The sequence below is a fragment of the Cryptococcus neoformans genome, assembly GCF_000091045.1.
Source record: "Cryptococcus neoformans var. neoformans JEC21 chromosome 10 sequence".
NCBI lineage: Eukaryota > Fungi > Basidiomycota > Tremellomycetes > Tremellales > Cryptococcaceae > Cryptococcus > Cryptococcus deneoformans.
In genome coordinates, this window is record NC_006679.1 from 993,822 (window position 1) to 1,006,895 (window position 13,074).

Genomic DNA, 13,074 nt, shown 5'->3' on the forward strand with positions numbered 1-13,074 from the left:
TTTTACATCAAATAGATTAATAGGTTAGGCACATGTATTACCATAGCTAGTTCCACCAATTCCTCTCCTTCTTCAAGTCTTCCAGCTCCCCTGTTTCATACCATTTACGCGGGCCTACCTGCTGTAAGGTAACTTGGGGCGCAGTATTATATTTGAGGCCACGTTCTAGAACCTCCTGAAGCAACATGTCATTCCGCGCCTTAATCTCTCCAAGGATGTTTATCATGGGCGTCCAGAAAGAGTTGTTTAAAGATTCAATAGCGCCGTGGCTATCTTTGTCGGAAGGGGCAGTGCTGTAGCAGCGTTTGGCTTCATTCCGATGGTTAGCAACAGATACTGGGAGACTGATCTCAGGGGGACCTACCGGAATTTATCACAGTGCCCACAGTGGCCAGTTCCTTGTTATACCAGGCCGCCCAGGAGCAAAAGAAGGCCAAACGACGGAAACGTTCCCGACGGCGTCGAGGGCATTGTTGCTCAGACGAGGCTTTAATCAATACTGCCGCCATGTTTGCGAAAAGGGCAGCTTCTCTGATTAGAAGATGTAAGCTTTTCAATCTTCTTGTGCCAAAGGCCCTCCCGACTCACATCTGCCCAAGCTTTTGGCGTAAGGGATTGGCGAGGGGAAGCGCTTCTATATGATATGGAAGAAGCTGATACCAAGCATCGGCGTACGTCATGAGAGCATCTTTGAACTCGTTAGCCTTGTACTTCCTATTGGTACCCGCTGTCAGCTCATGATAATGTAGATATGTAGTTTTGTACTCACTTGTTGGCTTCATCCTTTTGTTTCTCAGCTTTATCAAGCCTGATCTTCAGAGGCGGATCCTCCACGGAGACCTGTCTCCGCTTCTTATCATCTTCTTGGAAGTGGATCCGAGACCAATCTTCGTTATGTTGTCGCCAGATCATCTCGTATATGGAGAACTTGGCATATGTGAGGTACCGGTACTCTTGTACTATTCCAGTTGGGCGTAGCTCGTACGTAATACGAGACTCGGGATAATATGGTGGAAGATCATTGTACCTAGAATTAGATGTCAGCCTGCGCCCTGTGAGGATTGGGTAGCATCATCAGAACTTACTCGAGATGCGTTTGTTTGGGGACGGGAGACCATACTTCCCACATCTCTTTCAGGGTAAGATCCCGAGGTTGAGTTTGTGCTGGATTGGAAGGCGTGTCTAAAAAGATGTCCATTCTGCAATCAGCCAACGGTAGTCTGCAGGAAGAAAACAGCACATACCTCTCTTCTCTTTCCAGCTATCTCTCCAGCTAAAAGGCCCGAAATAGTATGTGACTTCACCAGGAGGCATAGGAATCTTTAACCGCTCGTCGATGTCCTTGTACCAAGCTTCCTTGTTGAGATTTTGGAGGGCATTCGCTTGGTCGTCAAAGTATTTGATCATTTGAGCCACATATTTCTGGTCTGGAGGAGTCTCGTTCCGATCGAAATTGATCTCAAATGGATAATTCCGGGCGTCAACATATAGGATTTTCATCATATCGGATGCTCGGCGACCTATGAAACAATAAGCGATCGTCACTCATTAAGCTTATTCGCGTCCGTAAGGGTGTCGACACTCACAGCAGCTATAGATAGGTCGCACCTTGGCATACTCCCTGACATCTATCGCCGTCCAGCAGCACTGAAAAACAGAATGAAACTGCACCATTGCCGTCACCTTGGTGTAGAAATTTTCAATAAGATCTACCTCGAAATCAGCCTTGGCCAATTTGAACATACAAGCAGCCATGTTGTCGAACATTGCCGCCTCTCTGTGCAATACTGTGAGCGGACCACCAAGTCAAGACACATTGATACGTACACCTCTCCGAGCTTGAGTCTCAGTGGGCTGTGTTCGGGCAAGGCCTCGATGTGCCAAGGGAGTATCTCGGACCACAGTTGGTTGTACTGGAACTTTGCATCCTCAAATTTTCCTTCTTGGAACAGGCTGCCGATTCAAGTCAGTTACACAGCAAGATCAACAGATGGTTTAGGTACTCACGCGTTGACATCTTTTCTCAAACCTTGTTGATCATCGATATCTCGAGACAGCTTCTCTTCCGTGGCATCCAAGTTCCTCTGCACTCGCAAAAAGTCCCTCATCACACCGGCTTCATCTTCTCCAAAAGCGTTACACTGTATTCGGTCCCTCAATCTGAGTTTGAAAGAGCGGATGGCTTGCTTCTGGAGAGCGACCGTATTAGGAAGTAAGTGGTAAGTGGTTCTTCTCGGGGGATACTGAGTGGGTACAGCATTGCTGGACGAAAAGTCAGTAACGCCCAGACTAATTTTAGCTCAGTGACACTTACCTGAGAAGTTTCGCCTTTGACTTGGCTAGATTGGGATCAAACTTGTCCTCGAAAGAAGCCCACAACTCATCCTTGGTAAGGGGACGAGGATTGATCCTGTCTTGAGGATCTCCGACCTCGGTGATGGTTACCTCTTTGGAGCCTAAATACCTTGTGAACGTGTATTCGGGCATCGTCTCCTGCGTACAGCGCGACCAGTTGTGTTTGTGCTGGTGCAGCAAGTACCAGTTGCCGTATTTCAGGTATGTGATGTTCCCGATGATATCCGTCGATCGATGACACGTAGCAGCCGCCGGCTGGCTTTCGGCCAGACTGCGGAGATAAGTCGATCTCCGTGTTGAGACGCTGGCTGTAGGATGTCCATCATAGAGTAGACAACTTAGATACTCCACCTCACTTTTAACATAGTAAGTTCCAGGTCACTTCGTAGTTACATGTTCGTAGAAACTTCTGTATACCTTCATATAGCCCCTGAAGCCTGAAGTGCCCACAGATTCTGACAGATTAAGAGTCGTGAAGCGCACATAGCGACTATACTCGAACGTTCAATCTGTATCGAAACGTCTTATAGCTCCTAAACACTCGCCAGGAGCACAACAGGTTTCGACACCTAGTTAGTCCAATCCGTCAGCATGCCAGACGAACAATACTCAACCTCCATCTCATCTATCCCCAAGCTCATCGGCAAAAGGAACTTCATCGCCTGGCGCCGTGCTATTCTCGCTTATCTCTCCGAACGAGGTGCCCGACGCGTCCTCGAAGGATTTGAGAAAGAACTCTATCGTCTCGAAGGGGAAAGTCACCGCCCTCCGGGGGAGTACGCTGGCGCAAATCCTCCCTCTGGCTTCGACGTGGGTGGTGAGAAGGAATTCAACGAAAAGTAGCTTATCAAGTGGGATGAATGGCAACGCCGTGAGTCCAAGGCCAGGGCCGCCATAATCCTTTCGGTCTTCAGGCTATTGCGGGAGAGATCGACGGTTTGTGGCCCTCCCATGATATGTACAAGCGCATTTGTTCGCTCTTCAGTGTCGGCAACGACGCTCAGAAGGGCGATATCTCCTGGCGCCTCAACACTCTCACTCTGCGTGAGAACGCCACCTCCCAGGAGATGCAAGCACACTTCGACGCCTTTTCCACTCTACTTTCCGAAGGCAAGTCTGCCGGCCTCGACGTGGCCGACTGGGACCGTCGAGAGAAATTCCTCCTCTCTCTTCCCAGAGATCTTCAAACCACTCTTCGAACCAGTCTTCGTGGTCGCTCTACCCAGACCTGGGCCGAGCTCTGCAGTCTCTTCAACGAAGTAATCGACATTCGATCTCGCCAAGACCTCCGCGATGCGCAAATTAATGCGGCTGTCAAGACTCCGAAGATAGGAGGAAGAGAGACAGGAGGAAAAGGAAAAAATAAAGGCAAAGGAAAGAAAAGGAAAAATAAGAAGGAGAACAGCAGTGCAGGAGGGATCAAGTGTAATTGGTGTGGCCTCAAGAACCACACGGAAGAGAATTACCTCAAGGAGAGCGCAGGCGAGCTCTCACAGGCGGAGCTCCAAGAAGCAAACAAGGAGTACAAGCAGAGGCACAAGGGATCGGGCAACCCCATTGCCTCCACCCATGATAATCGCGCTGTTGCGGGTTTAAATCCCCCTGGAGACACCTTTGTCGACACTGCCAGCTGGTCAGCTGGACCTATAAACTACTTATTTACCATCCAAGAGCCCGAGTCCTTTATCCCCTTGAGAGGGAAAGCAAGGGAAGTTGAAGAAATCCAGGAAGACATTGAGACGCTTTTCAGCTACCATTTCTTCAAACATCACCGTTGTCATCCATGGTTTCTTCACTGATCCCGGGGTCTGCTTTCAATTATCCCGTGGCGCACCGTCTTTGTATCGTCATTCTCTTCGAGGAGCAGGTCAACGATGCTGATGGCTTTCGAACAAAATCGACAATATTTGTCGCCCTTGGGTAGGGCAATCTCTTTAACACATTATACGCCATAGGATATTTAGTGACACATTGCAGGTCCGAGAGTCAAAGTGTGCTTCGCTCTTTTAACTTTGTAATCTAAAATAGCCTATAAGGAACAAAGTGTTATGGATTAGGTCTTCCCTCAGGGATGTTTCTTCGAGCCGTCTCGGGGTCTCAAGGACGAAAGTGCCTATGATAATAGATTAAGGACTAATTTTCCTCATGGAGAAGGGCGAAGATAACAGTAGCTTTATTTATGCCTTTCGATAGATATGGTAAAAACATTTGCTTCATAGCTAGTAATAGAATAGTAGCATGGCCGGTGTTGTTTGTTACCTTTGCATCATTTGTGTGTTGGCACTGCATAATATATCGCCAATGGAAAAACGCCGGTCGATCGATCTTATCGGCATACGTCATATCAAGGCAGATCCGCAATCTTTTAACGTGTGATAAAAGTAGTTTTAAATCATCGGTCTCTCTTCAGCTTTGGAAATTCGTAGCTAGCCAGCAGAGATCAGCAACGATAGACGTATGCCTAGCCTATTACCTCTCACCCGTGCTTTTCCGACAGACGCGGGTAAATGTACCTCTGCACGATTGCAGTTGCTGAGAAGTGAGATTATTTAGGTGGCATTTCACCGACGATAGCCGTATCGTTATTACTGGCAAGAATCTGTGCCTCGACCTGGGTGATGTTCCTCAGACGTATCATCAGTGTACCACTGGAAACGCGGACCGAAATAAGCTTTCTTTTGGTTGGTATCGATCAGAACAATAGAAGCGATGCTGACAGTCACTAGTTTGGTACATCCTTGAGGCGACGCAAACATTACCATCTCTGGCTCCAGGAGAACACCTACTGAAATCCCCTGAGACTCCCTTTACGACCGCTATCGAGCAGTCCACATCTTCAGATCACTGTGGAGACTCCTTTGTCTGCAGAGAAAACTGGAATCAAAGCCGCCATTTCGACGGCAATTGTCTGAGTAGAAACTTAATCTAAAAGATGGAGAGAAGATGCCGCGCATTATCTAACCAGACAATGGAAGAAAAATATGATTAATATACGATACTGAACTAAGGAATACGAGCCTTGTTCGTCGAGATGCGATAAGAGACAAGTTCTTACTGGTAAATGGGGGACCCCTAAAAGTCCCGCCCCGAGAACACCGAATATTGCCACCCTCCACCGGACTGGTTGGTTCGGTAATCTTCTGGACTAGAGAACGATGGATGATGTTTTTTTTCGTCCTATCTGCATCTCTATTCTAAGTCTACGTCTACAATCTTCCTCCTATTTCATGCCCTTCCCCAGTATTCCCTCTCCTCCCTGATGTCGTCTCAGCCTCCTCCCGCGTCAACTGCTTATCCTCAGTTGCCTCGCGGTGCGGCTCAAATCCCTCCCTTCCCTCAGCTGCTCCACATCAAGAACGAGCCATTGGCAACTCCTTCTGCATCTACGCCTAGCTCCCACCCCACGGACAGCCACGAGATTGTCGCCATGTCACCTGAAGAAGACGACGAAGGGCATGACTCGGCTCGAGGAACGAGCCCTCCGCCTGGAGTAAAGGAGAAGAAAAAGACGCAGGGTACGAGGCGGAGGGTCGTGCAGAGCTGTTCAGAGTGTCGAAGGAGGAAAATTCGATGTGATAAAAAGTAAGTTGTCTAGACATGGTGTAATGGAAGATTTTAAGCTGACTTGTCAAAGATTTCCATGTGGTGAGTGTAGGACATTATGCACAATTTCTTGGACATGCAGCGGCGCTCGTCACAAGCATCTCCTGACACTTTCTAGGCCCATGTATCCTCCGGAATGATCAGGCAAGGTGTCATGAAGTTGGATTGGTGAGTGCTACGTACAGGCCCACTCAGACTAAGACTAGGCCGGACAGCTAATCCGTGACGCGGATCTCGTAGAATGAGAAACAATCCACCAATGTCCCAGCGTAAGAATCCTCACCTTACGTGGTGTATTTTTCTTATTGATCCTCCATAGCAACTCCAATTACGCCTCCACTGCCGATTTAGCCACCATCCAACACCGTCTCGATGCTCTCGAAGCAAGTTTGTTGAAAAACGGCGCACTTCGCAAGGCCGATCTCGACCACTTCCTCAAAACTATCCAAGAAGCCGAGCCAAAGAAGAAGGCTAAGAGTCGAGATGGCGAAGACATTGCGGTGGACGATACGGAGGGAGCGGCATTGACTCTTGAACATTTGGCGTTTGGCCGCTCTCGTGCAGATGGAAGTCACGCTATTCCTCATTTCGCTACCCGCCTCTCTTCCGTAAGCAGACCCGCCCCTAATAACGATTATCATCTTGCAAGATCCAATGTACCCTTCTACAATTCGCCTCCTGGTTACGATCCCAGTTCGGCGTCATCTTCTGGCCGAAAGACTAGTTTGAATATCTCCAGCACGCCTGACCAGGCCAAGAGAATTGAATTGTCATGGGAAGAAAGGCAGCAGAAGATTGAGCAGTTGATGGAGGTGATGGGACCCATGGATGTGTTTGATTTGTTCTTCAGGAAAACAGATTTGGCAATCATTGCTTTGACAAAGCTGCTACCGTCAAGGCATAGGGGAGAACTGTTGGTCAAGGCGTATCTCGAAAAGGTCGATTGGTTACATCGATGTGAGTTGGGTGATAAGCGTTTTGAAATGTGTGCTGACTATTATCAGGCATTCATGTGCCGACATTCCTTCGACAATGTAATGATTTGCATTCCCTACCCCCTGAACGCGTTACTCAAGAGATTGCTTTACCCTTCCTCGCCCTGTACTTTACAGTCTGCACTGTGAGTTAGTATTTGGCTCATACGAGCCGTGCTAACAGACCGTAGCTAGGATTACAATTCATGGATGCCTCAGAGATCAGCAAACACTTCACACTCGAGGAAGCTCATACGTTGCCTGACACCTGGTACCACGCTTCTCGAAGTGCTCTTTGGGCTGCAGACTTTTTAGATAACCACACGATGGAATCACTGCAGTGTATCTTGCTTTTAGGTGTTTTCCTGGTGAGCTTTTCATGAGAAATGATATAAAAGCTAACAATTTACAGAACAACCGAGATCGTGCCGACGCGGCTTGGGCATTACTCGGTGCTGCTATCAAAATGGCTCAAGGCCTCGGTCTCTCTCGACTCGGCGCAGAGCAACAATCGGTTGACGGCAAACCGTTACCGATGTGGACAGGCCGATGGGAAAGTCTTATTCAGCGAGAAGTCGGCAGGCGTATATGGTGGAACTTGGTTTTCCTCGATTGGTCCCTTGCGCCTAGCTACAACTTTTCGTGTAGTATCCAGCCAGATCAGATCAAGACCGCTTTACCGGCGAACATTGAAGATGAGGATATCATTGACGGTCAACCGCTGAAACCCCAACCGTTGAGTGTTAGGACAGGGATGTCGTTCCAGCTAGCTAGGCTCAGGTTCGCCGAGATTTCTCAAAGACAGATTTGGCAGGCGAACAACAACAATCATCCTCCTTACTCTTTCGTGTAAGTTTCTCGCCTTACCGTCGATTACCATCGTTAATTTCCTGATTAGGCTGAGCGTCGATGGCGAACTTCGAAAAGCAATGATGGAACTCCCTTCCTTCTTCCAGCCTGACCAAAACACCAAAGGTCCCCCTTCCAACGAACCCAAGATTTTGGTGCGGTACTACGAGAAGACTATCCTCAACCTTGCTATCCACTCGCGAATGCTTAGGCTGCATAGGCCGTGGTTGTCGAGAGGTTATGAAGATGAGAGGTTTGCGTATTCAAAGGAGCAGTGTATCAGGGCAGCGAGGGCGAGTTTGAGGATGATGTCCGATGGGACTGCATCGTATTTGGAGAAGTGGTGGCTGCCGTTATTCTACGTATCTGTTTCGGGTCTTGTGGTGATAATCGATCTTTTGGTAAGTCGACGTATTGTCTCGAGATTTTGGTCTCAACTGACAGTCATGTGCAGAGGACAAGTCGAAAGGATATGTTCTCGTCTGAGACTCAGGAGAAGATCGATGAGGTCAAGAACGCTTTGAATCAGATGAGGAGGATTGCGGATGTATCTCACCCTTCGAGGGCGGCAGTCAGGGTAATGGAGCTGTTGTTAGGTAAGTAAACGCCAACTACGCGTATAGACTTTTAGTTAACCTCCGCACAGCTGAGGTTGAGGACCGTCGACGACCTCCTGGATCAACCTTGGGCAAACGCAAGAGCTCGCCTGATGGTGATGACGAGGAGTCTGGTCTTCAGCGTGCCGTGAAAAAGCTCATCCATCAAGCACAGCTCGAGGCTGAGTCTCCCAGTGCTTCATTCGGTTCGGGTGCCACTCCACAAGACTTTCCGGTAACTGTTTCGCCAGCTAGAGACTTCAATGACAGGGATCGGGACCGCGAAAGGCCCGTCTTTGATGCTTACCCCATGCCTTTCATTCCCGTGCCTCCGACAATCAACAACGCTACCACCCCTACAGCTGTGCAGCAGCAACCCCATGCTCATCAGATCATTGGTGTTGGTAACAACAGTCCTTTCACATTCCCTGTTGACACGACGAACGCCACAGCGTTCCCTGCGTTCGATACTACCACCACGCGCGGCTCGTTTGCTCAAAATCAGCTTGACCCTACCGTCCGGTCCATGCTCTCTAGCTACTTCCCTCCGAACAACAACAGCAATGGGAATGGAAACGGCATCGTCGGTTCTGCCACCGCTCCTCAAGCTCCGGATGACTTCCTGAGCAGGGTGTTTGGATTTGGTTGGGATGGGGTGGGCACGACGGGTCCGCCTGCGCATCCCGATGAAGCCGGGATGGATATCCTTGGAAACCAGGGACAGTCTCAAACCCAGCCGTCTGGCGGCGACGGTCAGCAAAACCAAGCTCAAAACCAGCAGGACCAGCATCAGCAACCCGGACAACTCCATCCTCCTCGTCAGCAACCCGCCGCCGCACAACAGCAGGCGCAACAACAGCAGCAGTTAACGCCAGAGCAGCAGCAGGCGATGAACTTTGCTATGGCGCCCAACCCTTATGCCTACGGCAATTGGACCAACAGCGGTTGGATGGCGTAAATTTGAAAGACACTTCGAAATGGAGGTAATTTGGGATCCGTTGGGATTCCATATTTTATAATTTCTTGTCCTTTTTTTGTAGTCTTTTTTGTACATGGTGTTCCTTTTCTTGACTTCGGGTTCAATAACTTCCTTATAACTGGATTCACAATGAGCAGGGCATGCATTGATTGCTTAGTATTATGCTGATAATTATTACAAATGCTTCTAATTCTCTAGTATTCCGTTACACCAAAAATTACTCAACATACAAGATGATCTGCCTTTTGTTACCCGCTCTGACGATGGCGATATGGCCGTCTACGAGGTCTTCTACAGCAATCTTCTCTCTGTGGTCGCTAATCTTCCTGTCGTTCACTTGCAAAGCGAATGATTGAACTAATCGCTGAGTTTCGCCTATTTATCATATTAGCACCTTTTTTCTGATAAAGATAACGAAACACTTACCAACAGACCCGCACAAACCATATGTAACAGCCATCTTTCCAACGCCCATCTCGGCCAAATTCTCCTTCTTCACCCGGTGGAAACGCTTATCTCCCCGGAAAGCATCCAACACTTTTTCAGCTGTAAGTGAGGATGTAGAGGTCGAATAGAGTACTTGAGCCGCTGTGAGAGCTCGGGTAAGGGCAGCAGGACCGTGGACGAGTTCAGTGACTTCAGCTGCGAGGAGTTTTTGAGGGAGACGCTCGGTTTTAGAGATTTGGTGAGCTTGCATGACGTCTTGAATTTGGGAGAGAGGAAGGAAGGTAAAGAGTTTGAGGTATTTCTCAACGTCTTCGTCTGTTGTACGAAGGAAGAACTGGGGAGGAAATTTAGTTGTATGGAGTGCAGGACAAGAGAATGGACATTACCTGGTAGAACTCTGCCGCGCTTGTCCTCTTTTCGTCCAACCACACCGCGTTCCCGGCAGATTTCCCAAACTTTTCACCCGTACTTGTAGTTAACAGGGGAATGGTCAGACCATACACATCTTCCTCCTCTTCCTTTACTTGTTCACCCTTTTCTTCCCTCTCGGCGATTTTCCCTCGGCGAATAAGATCAATACCAGCGACGATATTTCCCCATTGGTCACTACCGCCTAGTTGGATATTGCATCCGTGTTCGGAGTGGAGATGGGAAAAGTCGTACGCTTGGAGAAGCTGGTATGTGAATTCGGTGTATGAGATACCAGAGTCCGAGCTGAGTCGGTTTTTCACGCTATCCCGAGAGAGCATGGTAGATACCCTAGCCATTTTTCCCGTCGTCCTCAGAAAGTCCAAAAGGCTCACATCCCTCATCCAATCATAGTTGTTCATAACCTTGACGCCTCTACCTCCGTCTTTGCTCATGGCAGTAAGGTCCATACCGCGTTTGCTGAGGTATTCTTGGCCGCGAATGAAGAAACGGTGGACTTGAGAGGTAATACCTGCAATGTTGAGGCGAAGTTCAGACGGTGTGAGTGATTTACGTTCAGTTGAGCGGCCAGAAGGGTCGCCTATTGAGCCTGTAGCGCCCCCAATCTGTGAATGGTAAGTAATATGTACATATAGGTTTTAGATAACGCACAAGGCAGATGGATTGGTGGCCGCGAGCCTGGAAGTGTAACAAGCCCAAAAGCGGTATGAGATTGCCGACATGTAAAGAAGATGCTGAAGGGTCCACACCTGAATATATAGTTGTTGGGGAAGCGACATGTTGCTTGAGCTTATCACTGGACATTTGTCAGCCTTCAGCGCATCCTTTGATACAGACTTACCTGGTAATTGCAGCTACGAATCCACGTTCGTCCAGCTCCTGCAGCACCGTTGCCTTGGGGGCGAGGGTTGAGGATTTACGGTGAAAGAGATGAGCACCCCTCTTAGAGACACTGAGTCTTATTAAAACCATTTGCGATACAGAAGGGACAATGGGGAAGACGTCGAGAAAAACAAAAAGGAGTAGTCAAAAGATGAAGAATACTTATCCAGAAAAAGCTCGCCAGTTCAATCTTCCACGTCATGACTCCATACCGCCGCTGCCAAACAGATGATGCGATCGAACTACTGCGTACAACAGTGTTAAAAAATATCTGTATTCTGCCCTCCCCCGCCTACGCCTTTTGTGGTATTAGAGTAAAGTTTATGCGTCGATGTATTGATATCACCGCGACGCCACCTGGTATTATACCGATGCGTGCATCATAATGATATCAAGTAATATCAGACATATCATCTCTGTCTGACGTCCGTTGTTCGGTTTTGTCGTGTAGGTCTTAAATATCCGATAACCATTCTTGTAACGCTACATATTTTATACTACTAATACAACAGTGGAAACTAACACGTCCATCCCTAATTTGCTTGTACAATCTAGTGGCTTACCTCGCTAGCCTGCTCCGCTGAGATAACGTTCTCGCCCATACGCATTTGCCTATCGACCGTCCTATCACGCACCACACTATACTATCCTAACCAAATCATTCAACACCCTGCTAACCTGATCCGCACCTTGTTGGACCTTCTCCTTATCCTTCTCTCTCACCCTTTCCAACACTCTAGAGTGAAATCTATCGGGGTGGAAATTCCTTATCGCCTCTCTTACAGTCTTTCTCAGATCCCCCCTTGTCCCTCCTGCGGAACTTGATTTCGAGGTTGACAGATGACTGGCAACAGCTGTCATGAATTTCCGGACATTCTCGAGTGTGAGAGTATCAAGGAGGATGCTCTCACTTGACCCGCTTGATCCTCCTCGGGCAGAAGGTCGGAAGACCGGCCAAGGAATATCGTCGAAACGAAGTTCGGTAGATTCTACTTCGCCTCCAATTTGCAGAGATTCCCATCTTGTAAAGTATTTCGTAGGGTCGTCAAGAGTGCCGTATGGAGCGGTGTGCGGATGAGGGATCGGGATAGGCGAGGAAGACGCAGATGAGCGAGCGCGATGTCGTTCGTATTCTTCTCTCTCCAGCCTGTGACGTCTCCTCTCCTCTTTCCGTTCCCTCTTTTCACGTTCAATCTCCCTTTCCCGTTCCCGAGCTTCACGTTCACGTCGATGTCGCTCAGCAGCAAACATCTCCTCCGCGCGTCGGCGAGCGTACATTCCCTGCCTCACAAAATTTGTATATTCACTCTCTGTCATGTGTCCCAGTGGGGGGATAGGGATACCGTAAGGATCAACTTCATCTAGAGGATTGCGTCGAGTTGAGTGAACGTGGCGGTTGCTGAAGGGAGGAAAGGGGAAAGGGCCAAAGCCAGGGGGCCGAGGTATACTGGGTGAAGAAGGACGCCATCTTTCAGGGATATGCGTGAATGATGGGCCCGCTCGACCGAATGTAGGCCAATCCTCAAAAGGATCAGAAACTTCGTTCGCCATCCAACGCATCTTATCCTCCCAATCTCTCTTCTCAATCTCTTCCCGCGCGTGACGAGCGTAGCCACCCATCCATTCGCCTTCACCGTCCTCCTCTTCTTCAAAGTCTTGTGGCCTCTGTTTAGGCCGCTTACGGGGTGGGGATATTGATTCTTCGCGAGGAGGACGAGGCGGAGAGACCGCGTACCCGTTTGCTCGAGAAATGCGTTCTTGTTCTTTTCGATAGCGGCGTTGCTCGTGGCGGTAAATCTTCTCTGCCTTGTCTGTTTTCGTCTCTTTTCTGAGTGTTCAGTCAGTTAAATTCGCGTTGCAACAGCAATAAGAGCTCACAACTTAATCTTTGATGGTCTCACGTCATACTCGCTCATGCTCGGGGTGAAATTGAAGATGAAAATAAGAAGGAATCGTTGTT

General features: G+C 48.7%; 4 protein-coding genes across 5 annotated transcripts; 1 reads left to right on the forward strand and 3 right to left on the reverse strand.

Annotated features, from left to right (window-relative positions):
* Positions 1–6: 6 nt before the first annotated feature.
* CNJ03180 (expressed protein) lies at positions 7–2,548 on the reverse strand. 2 transcript variants are annotated; one of them, XM_567397.1, is made up of 11 exons: positions 2,315–2,548; positions 2,008–2,262; positions 1,828–1,953; positions 1,714–1,777; positions 1,587–1,665; positions 1,245–1,520; positions 1,086–1,182; positions 770–1,027; positions 589–714; positions 365–531; positions 7–309 (listed from the first exon to the last, which is right to left on the reverse strand). In XM_567397.1, exons 1-11 carry the CDS (start codon positions 2,485–2,487, stop codon positions 47–49), a joined length of 1,884 nt encoding a protein of 627 aa, XP_567397.1. In that variant the 5' UTR covers positions 2,488–2,548; the 3' UTR covers positions 7–46. The 2 variants fall into 2 exon arrangements, with proteins under 2 accessions (XP_567397.1, XP_567398.1); XM_567398.2 differs by having other exon boundaries at positions 1,587–1,777.
* A 3,016-nt stretch (positions 2,549–5,564) lies between these two features.
* On the forward strand, positions 5,565–9,509 carry CNJ03190 (nucleus protein, putative). The gene is made up of 11 exons (XM_567399.1): positions 5,565–5,937; positions 5,990–6,000; positions 6,077–6,126; positions 6,199–6,227; positions 6,278–6,915; positions 6,963–7,078; positions 7,124–7,300; positions 7,345–7,781; positions 7,831–8,182; positions 8,236–8,377; positions 8,428–9,509. Exons 1-11 carry the CDS (start codon positions 5,615–5,617, stop codon positions 9,333–9,335), a joined length of 3,183 nt encoding a protein of 1,060 aa, XP_567399.1. The 5' UTR covers positions 5,565–5,614; the 3' UTR covers positions 9,336–9,509.
* Positions 9,482–11,238, reverse strand: CNJ03200 (tyrosine-tRNA ligase, putative). The gene is made up of 5 exons (XM_567400.2): positions 11,074–11,238; positions 10,884–11,028; positions 10,190–10,837; positions 9,783–10,137; positions 9,482–9,731 (listed from the first exon to the last, which is right to left on the reverse strand). The coding sequence occupies exons 1-5, from the start codon at positions 11,202–11,204 to the stop codon at positions 9,574–9,576; spliced, it is 1,437 nt and encodes a 478-aa protein (XP_567400.1). The 5' UTR covers positions 11,205–11,238; the 3' UTR covers positions 9,482–9,573.
* A 359-nt stretch (positions 11,239–11,597) lies between these two features.
* Positions 11,598–13,060, reverse strand: CNJ03210 (hypothetical protein). The gene is made up of 2 exons (XM_567401.2): positions 12,993–13,060; positions 11,598–12,942 (listed from the first exon to the last, which is right to left on the reverse strand). Exons 1-2 carry the CDS (start codon positions 13,028–13,030, stop codon positions 11,754–11,756), a joined length of 1,227 nt encoding a protein of 408 aa, XP_567401.1. The 5' UTR covers positions 13,031–13,060; the 3' UTR covers positions 11,598–11,753.
* Between the last annotated feature and the right edge of the window lie 14 nt (positions 13,061–13,074).